The sequence below is a fragment of the Periophthalmus magnuspinnatus genome, chromosome 5 (genome assembly GCF_009829125.3).
Source record: "Periophthalmus magnuspinnatus isolate fPerMag1 chromosome 5, fPerMag1.2.pri, whole genome shotgun sequence".
NCBI lineage: Eukaryota > Metazoa > Chordata > Actinopteri > Gobiiformes > Gobiidae > Periophthalmus > Periophthalmus magnuspinnatus.
Window position 1 is genome coordinate 30,789,972 of NC_047130.1, and position 16,791 is coordinate 30,806,762.

At 40.2% G+C, this 16,791-nt stretch overlaps 4 protein-coding genes across 4 annotated transcripts; 2 read left to right on the top strand and 2 right to left on the bottom strand.

Annotated features, from left to right (window-relative positions):
• Positions 1 to 5: 5 nt before the first annotated feature.
• On the bottom strand, positions 6 to 5,686 carry slc25a34 (solute carrier family 25 member 34). The gene is made up of 6 exons (XM_033966041.2): positions 5,463 to 5,686; positions 4,571 to 5,170; positions 1,818 to 1,883; positions 1,568 to 1,720; positions 947 to 1,081; positions 6 to 784 (listed from the first exon to the last, which is right to left on the bottom strand). Exons 2-6 carry the CDS (start codon positions 5,051 to 5,053, stop codon positions 611 to 613), a joined length of 1,011 nt encoding a protein of 336 aa, XP_033821932.1. The 5' UTR covers positions 5,054 to 5,170; positions 5,463 to 5,686; the 3' UTR covers positions 6 to 610.
• Positions 5,687 to 5,860: 174 nt separating this feature from the next.
• On the bottom strand, positions 5,861 to 10,339 carry fbxo42 (F-box protein 42). Its single transcript, XM_033966023.2, has 10 exons — positions 10,136 to 10,339; positions 8,955 to 9,222; positions 8,741 to 8,857; positions 8,351 to 8,485; positions 8,127 to 8,280; positions 7,947 to 8,057; positions 7,776 to 7,872; positions 7,645 to 7,701; positions 7,454 to 7,570; positions 5,861 to 7,374 (listed from the first exon to the last, which is right to left on the bottom strand). The coding sequence occupies exons 2-10, from the start codon at positions 9,217 to 9,219 to the stop codon at positions 6,334 to 6,336; spliced, it is 2,094 nt and encodes a 697-aa protein (XP_033821914.1). The 5' UTR covers positions 9,220 to 9,222; positions 10,136 to 10,339; the 3' UTR covers positions 5,861 to 6,333.
• A 366-nt stretch (positions 10,340 to 10,705) lies between these two features.
• Positions 10,706 to 12,830, top strand: LOC117370601 (SUZ domain-containing protein 1-like). The gene is made up of 4 exons (XM_033966062.2): positions 10,706 to 10,989; positions 11,207 to 11,256; positions 11,330 to 11,590; positions 11,668 to 12,830. Exons 1-4 carry the CDS (start codon positions 10,939 to 10,941, stop codon positions 11,777 to 11,779), a joined length of 474 nt encoding a protein of 157 aa, XP_033821953.1. The 5' UTR covers positions 10,706 to 10,938; the 3' UTR covers positions 11,780 to 12,830.
• A 30-nt stretch (positions 12,831 to 12,860) lies between these two features.
• On the top strand, positions 12,861 to 16,160 carry necap2 (NECAP endocytosis associated 2). Its single transcript, XM_033966052.2, has 8 exons — positions 12,861 to 13,057; positions 13,652 to 13,752; positions 14,087 to 14,191; positions 14,277 to 14,358; positions 14,523 to 14,631; positions 14,706 to 14,853; positions 15,311 to 15,386; positions 15,460 to 16,160. Exons 1-8 carry the CDS (start codon positions 12,963 to 12,965, stop codon positions 15,503 to 15,505), a joined length of 762 nt encoding a protein of 253 aa, XP_033821943.1. The 5' UTR covers positions 12,861 to 12,962; the 3' UTR covers positions 15,506 to 16,160.
• The last annotated feature ends 631 nt before the right edge of the window (positions 16,161 to 16,791 follow it).

Consider the following 16,791-nt stretch of genomic DNA (forward strand, 5'->3'; position numbering starts at 1 on the left):
ATTTTATTTAAAAAACATTTTATTGTTGTCTTGGTTCCCAGAGTTAAAATATCAACAAACATATAGACCTTAACAAATAAAGCATTTGCAGCTGCTTTGAATGTCTACTTTTAAAAGTAGATCATCTGTGTCCCTGAACATAATTAGTATCACTACAATAAACAGATAATAATAAATAAATGGATATATCTTAGATGTGTTACAGTAAGATCATAAGTTAACTATCAGAGTGCTTTTATGTGAGTGGATTGCATTCCACTTTCTTTTTTTTTTCTTCCTTTTGTAAGAACTCTCCACACACAAAATCACCTTGGTGTTGTGGATTCGACTCCCTCCGTTTGCCAAATGTCTTGTAATAAAGGGTTGTAGTCTCTAAACTTACGCCTGTATGATCTGGCCCAGTTTCTATTTCAAATAAATAGACTGTAATAATAGATATTGAACCATTAACCAGGTGAAACAATTTTCACAAATAAATAGCAAATTCTACTGAATATTTCAGCTACCTCATATCTAAAGCCTTCCCCTTTACAATGTTGTGGCAACACAACCCACTGTGATATGTCTAAATCCTAATTTACATAATTATACAGACTTCACTTCAGCTCTCTCAATGTTGATTCTTCATGACCTGTTGTCTCATCATGTCCCAGAACACCATACTGAGAACTGTGTGGGGAGCCAAGCGCAGAAACACTGGTCCCATCCCTTTGTACAGCCCCAGGACACCCTCCGTCTGACACACTTTGAGCATACAGTCTGAAAATCCATTGTACAGACGACCCTGGAAAAAAAACAACTTATTTTTCTTAACATAATATAAAAATGTGGAGTTATGCATCTTGTTTTATTTAATTTTATTTGAGTGTTAAGTAATAACACTGAAAACAATCAAGATACTGAATACTATATGTTGCCTATAATTCTATATACTAAAATTACTCACCCTTCGAAATTCATCCACGGGCTGATTGTAGAGTCTCGTGCTGATGACATCAAATGGGGTCATGGAGATTGTCACAGCAACACCACTGATCATAGCAGCAATCAAAGCAGTGAGGAATTTGTTTGAGGTAAACAACTGAGAGGGAGGAAGGAAAACACTTGTCAATAAAGTTTTTATTTTTCACCATTGTTACTCAAGCTAAATTAACAATCTAAAACAAAAAGGCGAAGAGGAATTCTTAATGGACCTCCTCTGAGAAATGCAAAATAGTAAAAAAGAGGTATACTTTGGGGAAGGAACAGTCAAATTGTAAAAATATCAAAATAAAACAAGGCCCATTTTAACAGTAAAGGGTTACTGTTAAAATTACGTGTGTTAGTGGACTTTACTCAGCCTTAACATGTTTCAGCTTGCTGGCCTTCATCAGGAGACTTGATTAAACAACTAACAGGGCTTCTCCACACACCACGAGTTCAGTGAGAAGTAAACCTATAGTGATTACTTGATACAACACACTACTCTTATCCAAACCTGGGTCTGTTCATGTTGGCTTGATAACTCTACAGTGTTTTGAAAACTGGACACTTTGACATGTTCTTGAGTGTGTGAATAGTTTCCTACCTGGCTCTGTGACACCCATTCCTTGGCAGAGGTGAAGGTGGCAAGTTGAGCAGCTGATCCAACCATCACTCGAGGCACTGCCCCATTAACGCCCCTCCAAAGGCCAATCAGGCCTTCTCTTCGGTAGATGGTTACAAAGGCATCTGACACACCCTAGGGAGGGACAAACATGCAAATAGTGTTGTGGCTTAGCTCATTTCTAATTTGAATATCCTGTTGGAAGATACTGATACTTGAATAGATTTCTTACTAAATGGTTGTGCTGGTGTCCAACAGCTATAGCTTGCACACTCTGAGCCTGCAGATGTGTCTTAACCTGTGGAAGGTGGCAACAAAGATTTATGTTTAACTGTTCAAACTAAAGACCAGCACAGTCTTGAAAGACTTAAAGCATACACTACAGTCTTTACATTTTAACTTACTCACAGGGCATATGTATGCATATGGCTGCAATGATTATTTGGGATAATTGTACCTAACTGACTAATAATTATCATATCCATATTTTGGGACCAATATCAAATATTCAATAATGAAGCTAGCAAACACAAGACACAGTTAGAAGACATAAGACACATGAGAAGCTATATTTAGTGGTTTCAATATAGGATACTAAGGATGGTAAAGGTGTAAAACTAAAAAGGAAACATTGTGGAGCTATACTTTGGCTGTTTATGAATAACAAATAAGAAACAACATTAAAATGTAAATAAAATATGCAATATATTTTTTGACATTACAGAATTTGAGACCATTGTTGACAGATCTAACTCCTACTATATTTTGCCCTCATGACCTCAAACTAGAAAAAAATAGACTTAGACATTTGATAGTGTTTTGACCCTATGTCCTTATGATATGTTTATGCTCAGTAATGCATATAACATCAAGATCAAATGCTGGTTTACAAGATAACATATGAATGGCTTGCAAGTGTGCTATTGGATATCCATTTCTAATAAACCAGCAGAGTAACTTTTTATGCAAATACAGAAAGTGTTTATCCTCCTTTTGTAATAAGAGGGACATTTTTCAGATCTTCAAGGACTGTTTGACCTTTCTTTATAAGGAAGTATTTTGTTAGTTTTAGTATTTTCTCCCAGCAGAATGTATGATTTTGCAATTTTGCAAAGCATTGCAATTATAATTAGATTTGCAATTTACAGTGGATACGGAAAGTATTCAGACCCTCTTATAATTTTCACTCTTTGTTTTATTGCAGCCATTTGCTAAAATCAAGTAATTTTTTTTCCCTCATTAATGTACACATAGCATCCCATACTGGCTGCATGAGAAAGATGAAATTATTGAAATTTTTGCAGATTTATTAAAAAAGAAAAACTGAAAAATCACACGGCCATAAGTATTTAGACCCTTTGTTGTGACCCTCATATATTTAACTCGGGTGCTGTCCATTTCTTCTGATCATCCTTGAGATGGTTGAGACTGATTGGACTTGATCAGGAAGGCCACACACCTGTCTATATAAGACCTTACAGCTCACAGTGCATGTCAGCGCAAATGAGAATCATGAGGTCAAAGGAACTGCCTGAAGAACTCAGAGACACAATTGTGGCAAGGCACAGATCTGACCAAAGTTACAAAAACCTTTCTGCTACACTTAAGGTTCCTAAAAGTGGCCTCCATAGTCCTTAAATGGAAGACGTTTGGGACGACCAGAACCCTTCGTAGAGCTGGCCATCTGGCCAAATTGAGCAATTGGGGGAGAACAGCCTTGGTGAGAGAGGTAAACATGAACCCAAAGATCACTGTGGCTGAGCTCCAGAGATGCAATTGGGAGATGGGAGAAAGTTCTAGAAAGTCAACCATCACTACAGCCCTCCACCAGTCAGGGCTTTATGGCAGTGTGGCCTGACGGAAAAGACACATGAAAGCCCGCATGGAGTTTGCTAAAAAACACCTAAAGGACTCCAAGATGGTGGGCCATAAGATTCTCTGGTCTGATGAGACCAAGATAGAACTTTTTGGCCTTAATTCTAAGTAGTATGTGTGGAGAAAACCAGGCACTGCTCATCATCTGTCCAATACAGTCCGAACAGTGAAGCATGGTGGTGGCAGCATCATGCTGTGGGGTGTTTTTCAGCTGCAGGGACAGGACAACTGGTTGCAATCGAAGGACCCCCAAGTACAGGGATGAAAAACTTCTCCAGAGTCCTCAGGACCTCAGACTTGGCCGAAGGTTCACTTTCCAACAAGACAATGACCCTAAGCACACAGCTAAAATAATGAAGGAGTGACTGTTCTTGAATGACCCAGCCAGAGCCCTGACATAAACCCAATTGAGCATCTCTGGAGAGACTTGAAAATGGGTGTCCACCAACATTCACCATCCAACCTGACAGAACTGGAGCGGATCTGCAAGGAGGAACGGCAGAGGATCCCCAAATCCAGGTGTGAAAAACTTGTTGCATCATTCCCAAAAAGAGCTCAGAAGGTGCTTCTACTAAATACGGAGCAAAGGGTCTGTATACTTATGGCCGTTTAATAATAATAATTCTGCAAAAATGTCAACAATTTTATGTTTCTCTGTCAAAATGGGTGCTGTGTGTACATTAATGAGGAAAAAATGAACTTGAATGATTTTAGCATGAATACTTGAATACTTTCCGTACCCACTGTATGTTCTAATAAACAGATTTTAAATGACAAAAAGACTGAAATATGAACTGACAAACTAGTACAGGACGCACATTTTAGGACATGTTTTAAGCTACTCTAAACTACAGGGTTGTAGGTTTTTTTTTATGAGAAACAAGACTAATATTTTGTTGTTTATGGAAAAATTGCAGCCTTTGTGGTTGCTCAATTGTGTCCATTCAAAATGGGATTTCATTTTGATTGCTACTAATCTTGCAGCCCTGCTTTGATGCTTTACAATGTAATTAAATTTTGGTATAATGTGTTACTCTTCCACTACTGTCTCCAAAGGTTAATAGTCGATTAATAGTATAAAACATTGAAGTTTGTCTTGCATGGACTCACTAGATATGCCGGAGATGCAACAAAGGCACCTAGAGCTCCACACACAGCTCCTGACAGAAGACTACCTCCATGAAAAGAGGTGATCCCCAAAGCTTCACAGTACGAGTATGATCCCAGCCTCATTCCATTCATCACTCCTTGGTAAATGAGTCCCACAGACAAGCCCTTCTGCAGCCCCTTTACCCCATCCGTCCGTCCCACAACCCACAGTGCCTGCAGCACCCCTCTGTAGTGTCTTTGGTAGGACCCCCGGGCACGGAGCTCTCCCTGAAGCTGAAGTCGGGTCTTGACCACCTCCAGAGGATTTGTGAACACACAGGCAGCACAGCAGGCCAGGGAGCCCAGTGCAAAGTCTAGAGGAGGCCAGACGGCTGGAGGGGGCGACGATGGACCAAAAACTCCATGAGGCCCAGGGGTTACAGAAGACACCATTCTCTGGGAAGACTTTTCAGATGGATGGGTGAATAGCTGAGAACTGGTCATTCCTAAGATAACTCCAGACTTTCAAACTTTGAACAGTGGAATGCCGTCATACAAAGTCCATTTTGTACGCAGTCCTGTTCCCCAAGTCAGCCACAATAGGCACCAGTGACTACACGCCTATACAGTAAAAGCAAACAATAATGAGTCACCTTTTAATTTTTTTTTTTTTTTTTTTTTTTACAAAGGAAACGAGGAGCATTTGTCACAGTGTCATAATTGCATGGGTGGAGATCAGGTATAACATTACATGCCAAACTTCCTCATACAACATGCAACTTTATCCAGTTCTATACAATTTAACAAACATCCATAAACCACTGCCTGCTTTAGACCCAAGGCACAGACAGCTTTACAATCTGCAACATGCTTCAATACTATATTACTACATATTGTATATACATGAACTTACTTCGTTTTGTGATCCATTTTCGATCCATTCCTCTTCTCTTTCCTCATTGTAAACATGTGTCCTCAGCACATTCATTGTCAAAGTCTCCTCCCACTGTCCTACTCAGAGCCAATACCGATGCAGTGGTGTCCAACACCTCACATATGCCTGGATCTGTGCGAATCAAATGGCCTCATTCTCAGCTGCCCCTGCTCTGCTCCTATAGAATTTCTCTGGGTAAAAGGTTATTGTTGGTCAGAGAGAGGGGTGCAGAGGCTTGCTAAAAAAAACCAACAACATCCAGAATGGGGTTTGGGACATTGAGAGTAATGAATAATGTAAATGTGATGAATGAAAAGATCTTTTAAAAATATATTGTAGAAATTAATTTGCCAAATGACTTGAGAATTAAGTCAGAGCAGACATGGAGGCCTTTATTGTTTAACTATGTTGATATAGTACAGTGCCACCACTCATGGCCCCCTACACACATTAGTCAACAACCTTTAACCACCACCGTGCACACTCACACACACTCACACTTGTAAATGTAAACTTTGCAGGCTGTAAGAGTGATACAAAAAGCAAAAGGAGTTGTACGCCAACAACAGGTTTCATCTTTTCAAAGTCCAGAAGAGGGGTACAACTAAAGTGTTACAGTATCATTGTTGGAAACAATAATGTTCTCTTCAACAACTAAAGCTCGAATGAAAGTGTGAGAGTTTGATTTTGTATGTTTGTCATAGGCAAATGGAGAATTTAATAATACAACTAACAATATCATAATCCTTTTCCCATAAACCTTTATTTTTGAAAAAGGCCTTAGGTGTCAGTTCCCTTGTTCTGTCACTAGGTGGCATGTCAGTCTTCCAGTTGTCACTTCAGTACTGCATTACCTTTTAGCACGCACAAAGTACAAGGCATTAGTTTTAGGGTAGTACTTTACGTTCTGCTTTTTGTCCATTAGACCTCCAAAGATAATGAGCTCTCCCCTGCCCTGTACCACAGTGTGCAAACTGGTCTCTGGAGGTCCTGTCACTGCAGCGGGAGTCCCATTTCCATAAACTCGCCAAGACACCACAGCAGCAGATTTGGCCCTGGATACATCCAACACATACATCTGCATGGGCTTGCAGTTAAGTGACTGATAAAGAGGCTTGCCGACATTTAGGCTTTGAGGCGGGTGGTGGCCAAGCCGCCGTGCAATAGGTGGGATAGCATGTCCATCGGCTGCAGCTGCCTGCGGGGGGCTGTGGGAGGAGGGAGGAGTTCCAGGAGGACCAGCTCCTCCACTACTTCCTGGATTCTGGTTCTGGAGAGAAGATGCAGAGGATGAAGGAGGCGCAGATGAGGACGAGAGCACAGAAGACTTGTTTTTGACTGCTTCCAGCCCTCGCCGGAGAGCAGCGGGAGATACAGCACCCGGAGGAGTGCGAGGGGACCCTGAAGGAGGGGTGTGCAGACCATTGGTAGTGGCCACCTCAGGGTGATGGGAGACAGAAGGAGACTCCCATCCATAGTCTGTGGGGGCAGGTGGATGAAGGCGAAGGGGTGGAGATGAAGCCTGGGCAGGGCTGCTGCGTGGAGGTGGAGAGGTGCCATTCAACAAAGGGGCGAGTGGAGGACTGTCTGGAGCTTGTAAAGGAGAGGCCTGTTGCGATGAAGAGGGACTTCCTTCTTTGGCACTTCCTCTGGCTGAAGGGCGAGGTCGCAGTGTACCCCAGCGGCCATTCACACAGGGAGCTTCTTCTACAGCTCCCAGGACCACCCCAGCTGCCCCACTACGCACAGGAGACTGCGAGCGGAGCGAGGGAGGCTCAGGGCCCAGCGGGGCAGGTGTGGCACTTATGGGGGATGGCCGAGAGTTAAGACTCGGACTAAGAGGTGCACGGCCTGATGGAGCCTGGGAGAAAACTACCACACACTGTCCCACCTGGGGAGAACAGAGGAAAATCACTGTGAATCACTGTGTTTAATAGCTTTGTTCACTAAGAGGAACATAGGAGCCGTACTTTACAAGCCGGGTGGCACCAAAGTTCAGGGGCACCATGGTCCTCATTTTCTACTTGAAGCTGTTGCCACCTCCATGGTGGTGTACCCATGTGAAGGAGCCAGGCATCTTTGAGAAGCTGAAGGAAAGGTGTCATGTGGTTACACTCACAAGAGAAATCACACAAAATAATAACAAATAACAAAGATTTACTGCATTTGGACCACCACAGCCTCCCAAAATGAGCAATGTCTGATCATCAATCGCAATCTGAAAAGATGAACAAAATCTATTTGAATCTTGTTTATAACATGATGTTGCTAAAACATTAGATGGATATTTACCTGGGACTGGCCTCCTCTTGGGTGTGGTGAAGATCCAGAGATGGGTGGCTTTGACCATGACCACTGCTCTAGATCCAAAACCCAAACTTCATTACTCCTACAAAAACAAATCCAAACAATTATTTTAGACATCTCCATAAGACAATAAGATGTAAAATCAGGTCTTTTTACATTTGCCGAGCTCCTAAAGATCCTCCAAAAACCACCATTGTGTTTCCTATTACAGATGAAGAGTGGCCTGCCATAGGTGGAGGTCCATGTGTTGTTACTATACAGTTCCACCTGATACAAAGAGAGCACATTATTAAGTTGCAAAGATGAAAAGCCTACTTTGTGGGGTCAGTTCCTCACCAGTTCTTTGAAGGAGAGTAGGTGTGGATTTCATCAAAGAAGCGTTCTGGCTGATGGAGTGGATATGGACTGGGTCGTGTCCATCCACCAAACAGGACCAGCAGATCTTTGTGCATTACTAAAGTAGCTCCGGCTTTAGGAGAAGGATATGACCCTGTAAAATGTAATTATTTAGTAATAACATCGACCCTCAAAGTAATCTCAGCATTTGTAACACATACAACCTGAAGCTAAAGGACGGATCCACTCTTTGCTGTTAAGATCAAGTCTCCATAAGTCGTTAAAGGCAGCATTGCAGCTACTCTGGGTACAGCCCCCAAACACATACATGGATTGATTTGAGTCGTAGTAGCAAGCACCTGCAACAACAAAAATACAAGTGTCCATAACTTTGTACATCACCTCTCCTATGACACCCATCATGTTTGTAATGTACTCCGTAATACAGAATCTGATCTGATGTTGAGAGATGTGTCTATCCATATTATTGCTTCATTTAAGAGCATTTAAAATTGCTTTGTTCAATAACTACTTCTCAGCTATAATAAGCTTATGAAAAATTAATTCACCTGCAAAAGATATTAATTTAATACGTATTCTATTTTTGTACTTACTGTGTGAAAAGCGTTGTGTAATTGGAGTTCCTGGATATGGGTATGTCCTACTTTCCCATTGGATATTGCCCTCCTGAACTGCCCTCAGAAAACCATGGTAGCACTGATAAGCTACACCTATATTGGAAAAGGTGAAAAAAATGATATAATAGATTAAAAATATATATATTTTTAGGTTGTATACTACTAACTTGTCAGCTAACTAAATGCATACCTTTAATGAGGCGATACCACTGCTTACATACAAGTGCAGCAGTCTTTTGCTCTTGGTACGGTGATAAGAATGACAAAATATATTCCAGAACTTCCTCTGGTAACTCCAACATTGTCCTCCCGCCTCCTTTGGCGAAAGTGTCCATGTTCTCCACTTTTCTGTATGACCCCGTGTTTTCCTCTGTTATCCCAGCAGGCTCAGTACCACTGTCCTCAGTATCCATGGCAACAGAGCATCCATCCTCATTGTCAGGAGAGCGGGACATTGTCTGCAAAGACAAGGGCAATATGCAAACACTGTTAGTGTACTTGTGTGCAGACCACATTTACTTTACCCTTAAATTAGTAGTTTTATTACAATTAGTGGTACAACAGTTCCCTGACACAATTACAGGAACGTAGTTGTAAATTGCAATTGTATAAATTCATGCTAATGTTACAGTACTGTAGACAATCAAATATTAAAACATTTAATGGATGACACTGCAAAGCTTCATCTTAAAAAATAAATTTAATGAATTAATGTATTTATTGCAGCATGTTGTGCAACAATTACAATTACAATATTTGTAATTGTATTATTGTATTCCCATTGTATTAAAAGGGTGGAGCCCCTTCTAGAACAGCTAGTCCCGTGTTGTACCATCCCAATCTCACAATGTAATGTAATCAAGTGAAACGACATAATGCTATTGGGAATTAGCATCGTATGCTATCTGTCAATAATATAGCCCTTACTATTGCCGCAATATGAGAATGATTTTTGAAAACGTCTAGTTTGAAGACAATCAGTGAATATTTTTTAATTGACGTTTAAATAGTTTTAAGCTGGACAGTGTATAATGCACGCGACTTTGATACGACAGCTAACGCTAGCTAGCACTAGGGGTCCTGTGGCTAACACAGTTCCACAAATAATATTTTCTCTAGAAAGCTTACTTTAACAACACACGCACGCAAACGCATTTTGGAAAACGAGGCCATTAAAAATGTCCATATTAAACCCTCCATCTGCTGACTCTTAGCCACAGAGCTGAAGGATGTGCATCCTTGTCCATTGCTGATAATCTGTGCTAACGTTGAGCAGGAGCTGTTAATTAGCTTTTCTTGTGTTAAAAGCTCCATCAATATGTGACACAATTCATCTACATTATTCCATTGGTGTGACTCAGTTGGTAATACCTTTGCTTGTAACGTAGTCGTTTTATTTGCTCAGTCTCTCCTCTTCTGTCCAGTATCAGCTCCAGAATCGCTGCAGCAACCTCCAGACTGTCGCCATCTTTCGCTCCGTGAAGCTGCTCCGTGAAGCTGCTTCTCCAACGCCCGCCTCTCAGCCACAGCGACCCTCCGCTCCAGCGCGGGGCCAGGGTGGGTCCAGCACACGTCAGGACGAGCGAGGGCCATTTGTAGCACATTAAAAGGCAACACTATTTTACCAAAAAACTGTAAAATAAATACTGAGTTTGTTTTCTTACTGTAAACATTATCCCAACACAAAAACATGAAAAGTTTTTTGTTTTTTTTGTTTGTTTTTTTTATTCATGTAACATTTTAATGATTTTACACTACACTTAAATAAGTTGGTCACATGGATCTACATTGACCTTCTACACACTTTTTTTAATGCATTTTTAAAATTTTGCTTAATGATAGTGCAAATAAATTGTCCTTCCATTTAAACTGAAAAGTGATAATATATCCACAATTCCTTCAGCTTTTTTTCTATACCGGAGATCACGTGACGTTCAATTTAAAGCAACAGGACCAACTAAAGCGCTTCGAACGAGGATTTACCAGACAGGCTAGCCACCCCAATAAATCGACTTTTAAAGAAAGAAATATGTGCAACCGGTGATTAACTGTTACAATATACCATCGACAATTCACCCAACTTTGGTCTAGCGTCACTGACATTTATTCATCGCATCACTGAAGATACATTTTCCAGTTGCTAAAGGGGCTAGCAGCTCACAGACTTGTTAAACATGGACGATGAAGATGTTGCGGATAGCTGGGAAGAGGCGGCGGACAGTGGGGTAAGCTCTTTACGTGATGTGGTTCACAGTTCAAAGCTTGTACTACCAACTAGTCAGAATACCTACACTGTAGACTTGTCTCTTCTACTTGCTAACGATTAGCTGGTTCTAGAGATAATACTGCTGTGCACCTTGGCCTTGTCTAACTTAGTTGTTATGGTCCACTGTCCCTGTGTTCATACTGATGTTTTGATACTGATATTTCATTTGTCGATAGGAAATAGAGAGAAGACTTGAAGCAAAACTCAAGATAAACCAGGAAGCAAAGTAAGGAAGTTCAATTTGATTGTAACAAAGTGTATTTCTTATAAAAAAAATAAAAAAAAAATCACTCTTGCAGAAAAGTTACTTCAAGGAGCTCTCCAATGCGAACTGCTATTGTGATTCAGGATGACTCGCTCCCTGCAGCACCACCACCACAAATCAGGATTTTAAAGCGTCCTACAAATAATGGCACAGCCAGCAGCTCTGCGTCCTCTTCACGTCCTCAGCAGACAAAGACTTTAGCCCAACGAGAGGCAGAGTATGCCGAAGCTCGAAGAAGGATTTTGGGCAGCGCCTCATCAGAGGAAATGCCTCAGGACAATTCCTGCCAGGACAGGTAAAATAATAATGCTTGTGACAATCTCTTAAAGTTTAAATGTTGTAATAGAAAATTAGTAACCTTTGCCATTTTAGGCCCACTCGTTTGAATGTGCAGCAACCATCAGAACCCGCTCGACCAAACAACTACATTATTCGGCAGCCCACTGGTCCAGATGGTACAACAGGCTTTCGACTTTGTAGATAAGGGAGCTCTCTATAAGGAGTTGACAATTCCTGTGAGCTATTTAAGGGTGGCAGAGGGGTGTGTTACTGCAGAATGGACAAATAACTTCAGAGACATGAATGGACTGTATAGTCTGAGTCCACACCTCTAACTGGCTCCGGGCCCTGTACTCTGTGGAGGGTCTTCAGAGATCAGCTGATTGCTTGGACCCTTCGCATGCCACTGTGACCTCCTCACACTGTGATTAATTCAGTAAACCAAGAGGTGCCCCAGGACCAGATCAGAGCACGGTACATCTTTCTTCAAAGGGAGAAGAGGAAATGTACCATTTTCCTTGAAACCTAAAGAAGAGTGGAGCTGTCTTGTAGTCGATATGCTACAAGATGATGAGGATCAGATAAAAGTGTTAACATGTGTAGTTATGAACTTCACGGCTAATACAGGTATAATCAGTTCAAAAGGATGTTTTTAAAAGAACTCCTAGATTGCTGAGGTTGACCTAAACATGGCTGCTCCACGCCTAGTGAGGGGCCCTGATATAGTGGAACATGGGCAGTGGCCAAAGATGACAGGAGGACAAGCTGTTCATAAATCCTGGCTTTTATAAGCAATAATTAACTCAGAAATTTGATTAGTTTTGTTGTTTTTTTCAGAATCATACGAACATTCTGGGAACGTCACTGTCCTTGTATTTTATGTTTTAAACGCAGTATGTCTGATTCTAAATATTTGATTCCTGTAGGCGTGATGCATCAGATTTGCAAGAATATTAACATAACCCATGTCCTTTTAAGAGTAAAGGCAAATGTCTTCTAGCTTGATCTTTGCTGAGGGGTGCAAACTTTAAATGCCTTATAAATATGTCCATTGTAGGTTATACATAGTGGCCCAATAGACATCCCATGTATTTTTCAATAGTATTCAGCAAACAAGTGTGTATAGATGAGTGTGCCAGTTATCCTTCAGTTTTGCAGATCTCGACATGCCATTACGATTTGAATTGACTTGATTGTATTAAACTGTTGTCTTAGTTCAGCATACAGCTACCCTTTAATAAATTTGCTAACAAAAACTTTGCCTCGTTCAGTCTGTGGAGCTTCCTCGCCAGTGGGGGCGCTGTCGTGACCAGGCAGAGCGTCGGCTTCAGCTCCAGGCGAGGTGATATAAAGTCGGAAGTTGTTTTTAGTTGTTAAAACTTCATAAAATGGCAGAGGACAGCAGTTATGAGTCTATTCTATGCGTCAAGCCCGAAGTTCATGTTTACCGCATCCCACCAAGGGCTTCTAATCGCGGATATCGGTAAGGCGCATGAATAAACTACTAAAAATACTGAAACATAAGAGTGACGGTGACAAGTACGCTGTCAGCTAATTCAACAGGCAGCCTCCTATTATCCAACTACACTGACTTTATAACGAGTACTATTACTGGGCCACTCAAGGCAGATTACTGCTCGTCATATCAAACACTAGCCAGAACCGTTTTAGGCTACTTGACGTTAATCTGATACATTTTATTCTTTTTATATTTGGGAACATCATGTGATAAAGAGAGGGGCTGGTCCATACGCTTACTGTGGGTTCAGGTGCCAGATGGCCCCAGCCTATGTCACTGGATAGTCTCGTTTGTGGAAATAATAATAAATAAAACCTCTTTATTTAGGTATAAAGTTGTTTAATAAAGATACGAAAATACAAGCTTTTAAAAGTTTTATATAATTTTAATCTTGTCATTTATACTGGCAAACTGTACATCGTTTTTGGGGAGGGCTCCTTTAGTCTACTGTAGAATTTCACTTCCTCCTTTTTGAAAAGCTGTTTTGTGATTCCTGACCACATTCAGTACTTCACTTACTTCACCGCAGTGCGGTATGAGTAATGTCTGCTTCTCCAGGGCTGCAGACTGGAAACTAGATGAACCTGCATGGAGTGGAAGGATGAAAATTACAGCAAAGGGCAAAATGGCTTTCATCAAACTAGAGGACAAGAACACAGGTAAAGAAAGTAATCTATTATATATAACTACTTTCCTCAGTGCGTCCTAGGGAGGTTTAACGTACTGACCACTCAGAGCACAATGGAAATGAGTTTTTGCTCAACTGTTACCAAACCCGACAAAATCTTGATAAAAGTGTATAGAAGGTACTCCTGAACAAGAATGTATGAATATCTCAAGTTCAACAAAAACATCGGATGTATAGCCTTAGAATTTTAAAGGAGGTGCTCTCTAATTTGACCATTGTTGTTTCAGTAATACTTAAATAGGCTATGTTGCTCCAGATCTAACATATTGTTCATATTGCTTCTGGTCTATGTGTGTGGTAAACAGGAGAGCTGTTTGCACAAGCGCCAGTTGATCAGTATCCAGGTGTTGCAGTTGAAGCTGTGACAGACTCAAGCAGATATTTTGTTGTCCGGATAGATGATGGAAATGGTGAGAGTGAAATTTTTGTGCAAACCATCAAATTCAAATCAAAGTTATTGCAGGACTTGCTGACAATTTTGATGTATTTTTCAAGGGCGTCATGCTTTTATTGGAGTGGGTTTTGCTGATAGAGGAGATTCCTTTGACTTCAACGTTGCATTACAAGATCATTTTAAGTAAGTTTTCTCTATTACTTAGTATCTAATGTGTAATATTACCTCATTTGCACAGTGCATGTTAAAACTGTACAGGTTTATTGTAAAAAGACTGAGGATTCCTGAGTTGAATTGAATAGTTTAATTGTTTCAGAAGTGCTTAATTTGTGTGTCTGTTTTCAAAGATGGGTGAAGCAAGAAGGTGAACTTGCAAAACTAGAAGCCTCCCAAAGTAATGCACCAAAACTTGATCTGGGATTTAAAGAAGGACAGACGATTAAGATTAGCATTGGGGTGAGCACACAGTAATTTTTGCCATAATAAATAATACAATCAATAATATGTACTCAATAGCAGTTTTGTGGCAGAACATAAAGAAAAAGGATGCAGGTGCAGCTAAACCACGACCTCTGGGTGGGGGTCTCTTGCCCCCTCCACCTGGAGCCAAAGTTGGAGGAGGCATTATCCCACCTCCAGTGGGTCAGCACACTGCTCCTGTTGTCCAGACAAACACTGGTAATTACAACTCTGCACGATTTTGAATCATGAGTGAGGAACGTTGCTCATTGAATATTTTCCTGAACTAGAAGATATAAAAGACACAGGGACCTTAACATGAGAACTATCTAGTAGTCTCTCAATGAATCTTTGACAGGATAATCATGAGACTATGCTGAAACTTACGATCATTACTTTTTTTTTTTTTTTACAATTGGCAGGTAAATGTAGCACAAAATAAAGTCATCATGTTTATTATCGAGTTCAAATAAGACTAAGAGGAAGAAGATTAATGTATACATTTGCTATGTTCATGTGCACACCAAAATCAGATTATTATCTGATTTCTGGACATTTAAAATTATTTAAATTAAATCTAAACCACAAAATTTGATGTGAGTGATCAGAGGGTCTATGATGAGAAAGAAATCAGATGCCTTTGCTATTTACATTGTTTCTTCATCCACTCTTCTAGACTTTGGTCCCCCTGTCTCCAGTGCACCTCAGACCAGCTCAGACCTTTGGGGAGATTTCACATCAGCAGGCTCTAAGTAAAATATATTATTATTTTGATTATCTTTATTTTCTTGCTTCATCATCACACTCTTCTTTTCTCCTCCCCAGCTCCAGTAAAGACAGTGTTCAGTCTGGATGGGTGCAGTTTAGCTGAGCCCTGATACAAATACATGCACACACCCGGGCTCCATACATTCCTAGGAGAAGGCGACTGAGGAAACTGGACATGCTCTTGTTTGTATCAAAACACAACAAACTGCTGAACAATACATAAAAATGTACAGATTTTTTTTTTTTACATATCCCATATTAACACTTTGGCTGGTCTGTTTGTAGTAATATGATGACCTGTTCAATTTCTAATGTTTGAAGGGAATCAGTCTGTAGTTTAATTTAAGATAAAGTCAATATTGTTTTGTTTTTCATCTTTGTCTCTGTCACCGCTTAGAAATGCTTTTATTACATAGTCATTTTATTATTTTAGGGGAGACGTACAATTACTGTTGCAACAGTTTCAATTTGTATCGATAGTCTATTTTTTGAAGATTATGCAAAACTAAGAATGTATTTCTCACACTCACCAAATTACAGTCAAATACTAAAATATTTTGTAAGAAATTTAGGAAGGCCTTATCTATGTGTATTTATCTATGTTGATCAAATGTATTTCCATTTTGTTTTTGTGACTTTTACCAAATTGAAGTGTCTTTTGAAAACAATCAGTTAAGTGCCTTTCAAGATAACTCTAAGGAAATTATACAATGTTCTCATGTTTTCTTGTAAATAAATGATATATTTCAGTAAACTGTCTTGTGGACTGCCTTTGTTTTGTTTTTGTCTTGTTACTTTGTGTTAGCATAATCAGGACAACTTCAGCATTGTAACATTAGTATATGAAAAAGTCATTACTATTGTATTGTATTACAGATATGTTACCACACTGTTATTCCCTCTGCACTCTTATTATTGCGGTCTTATTACTTTGTCTATGAGTACGCCCTGATATCTCTTGCACTTAACTCTTTGTTGGATATCCATCGATGTCCATTGACTGATAAATGTCATTGAGATAACAATGCCAATCTGCAAGTAAAGTGAATTAGGGGAAAGACTTTGAGTTATGTATTGGCCATACAATAAGCATTTCTTATTCTTGAATATGGTAAGGATGTTTTCCAAGTATAATCCTGGAAATGCCTTACTTTCATGGTACTTATCAGATTGTTTGTCCAGATAGGACTGTCCTTTACATCTTGATCCTCCTACTGTAAACTGGAGCTTCTGTGTTTGAATCTGAAGTCCCTCCCCGGAAAAAGCATGGGGGAGCTCGGAGAAGTTGACCCTACTCCGAGCCGCTGGTGAAGGGTCTGCAACTACGACTGTTATTTGAGTTAGACAAACACCCTTTGACTGATGGATACAAGAGAGGCAGTCGTACAA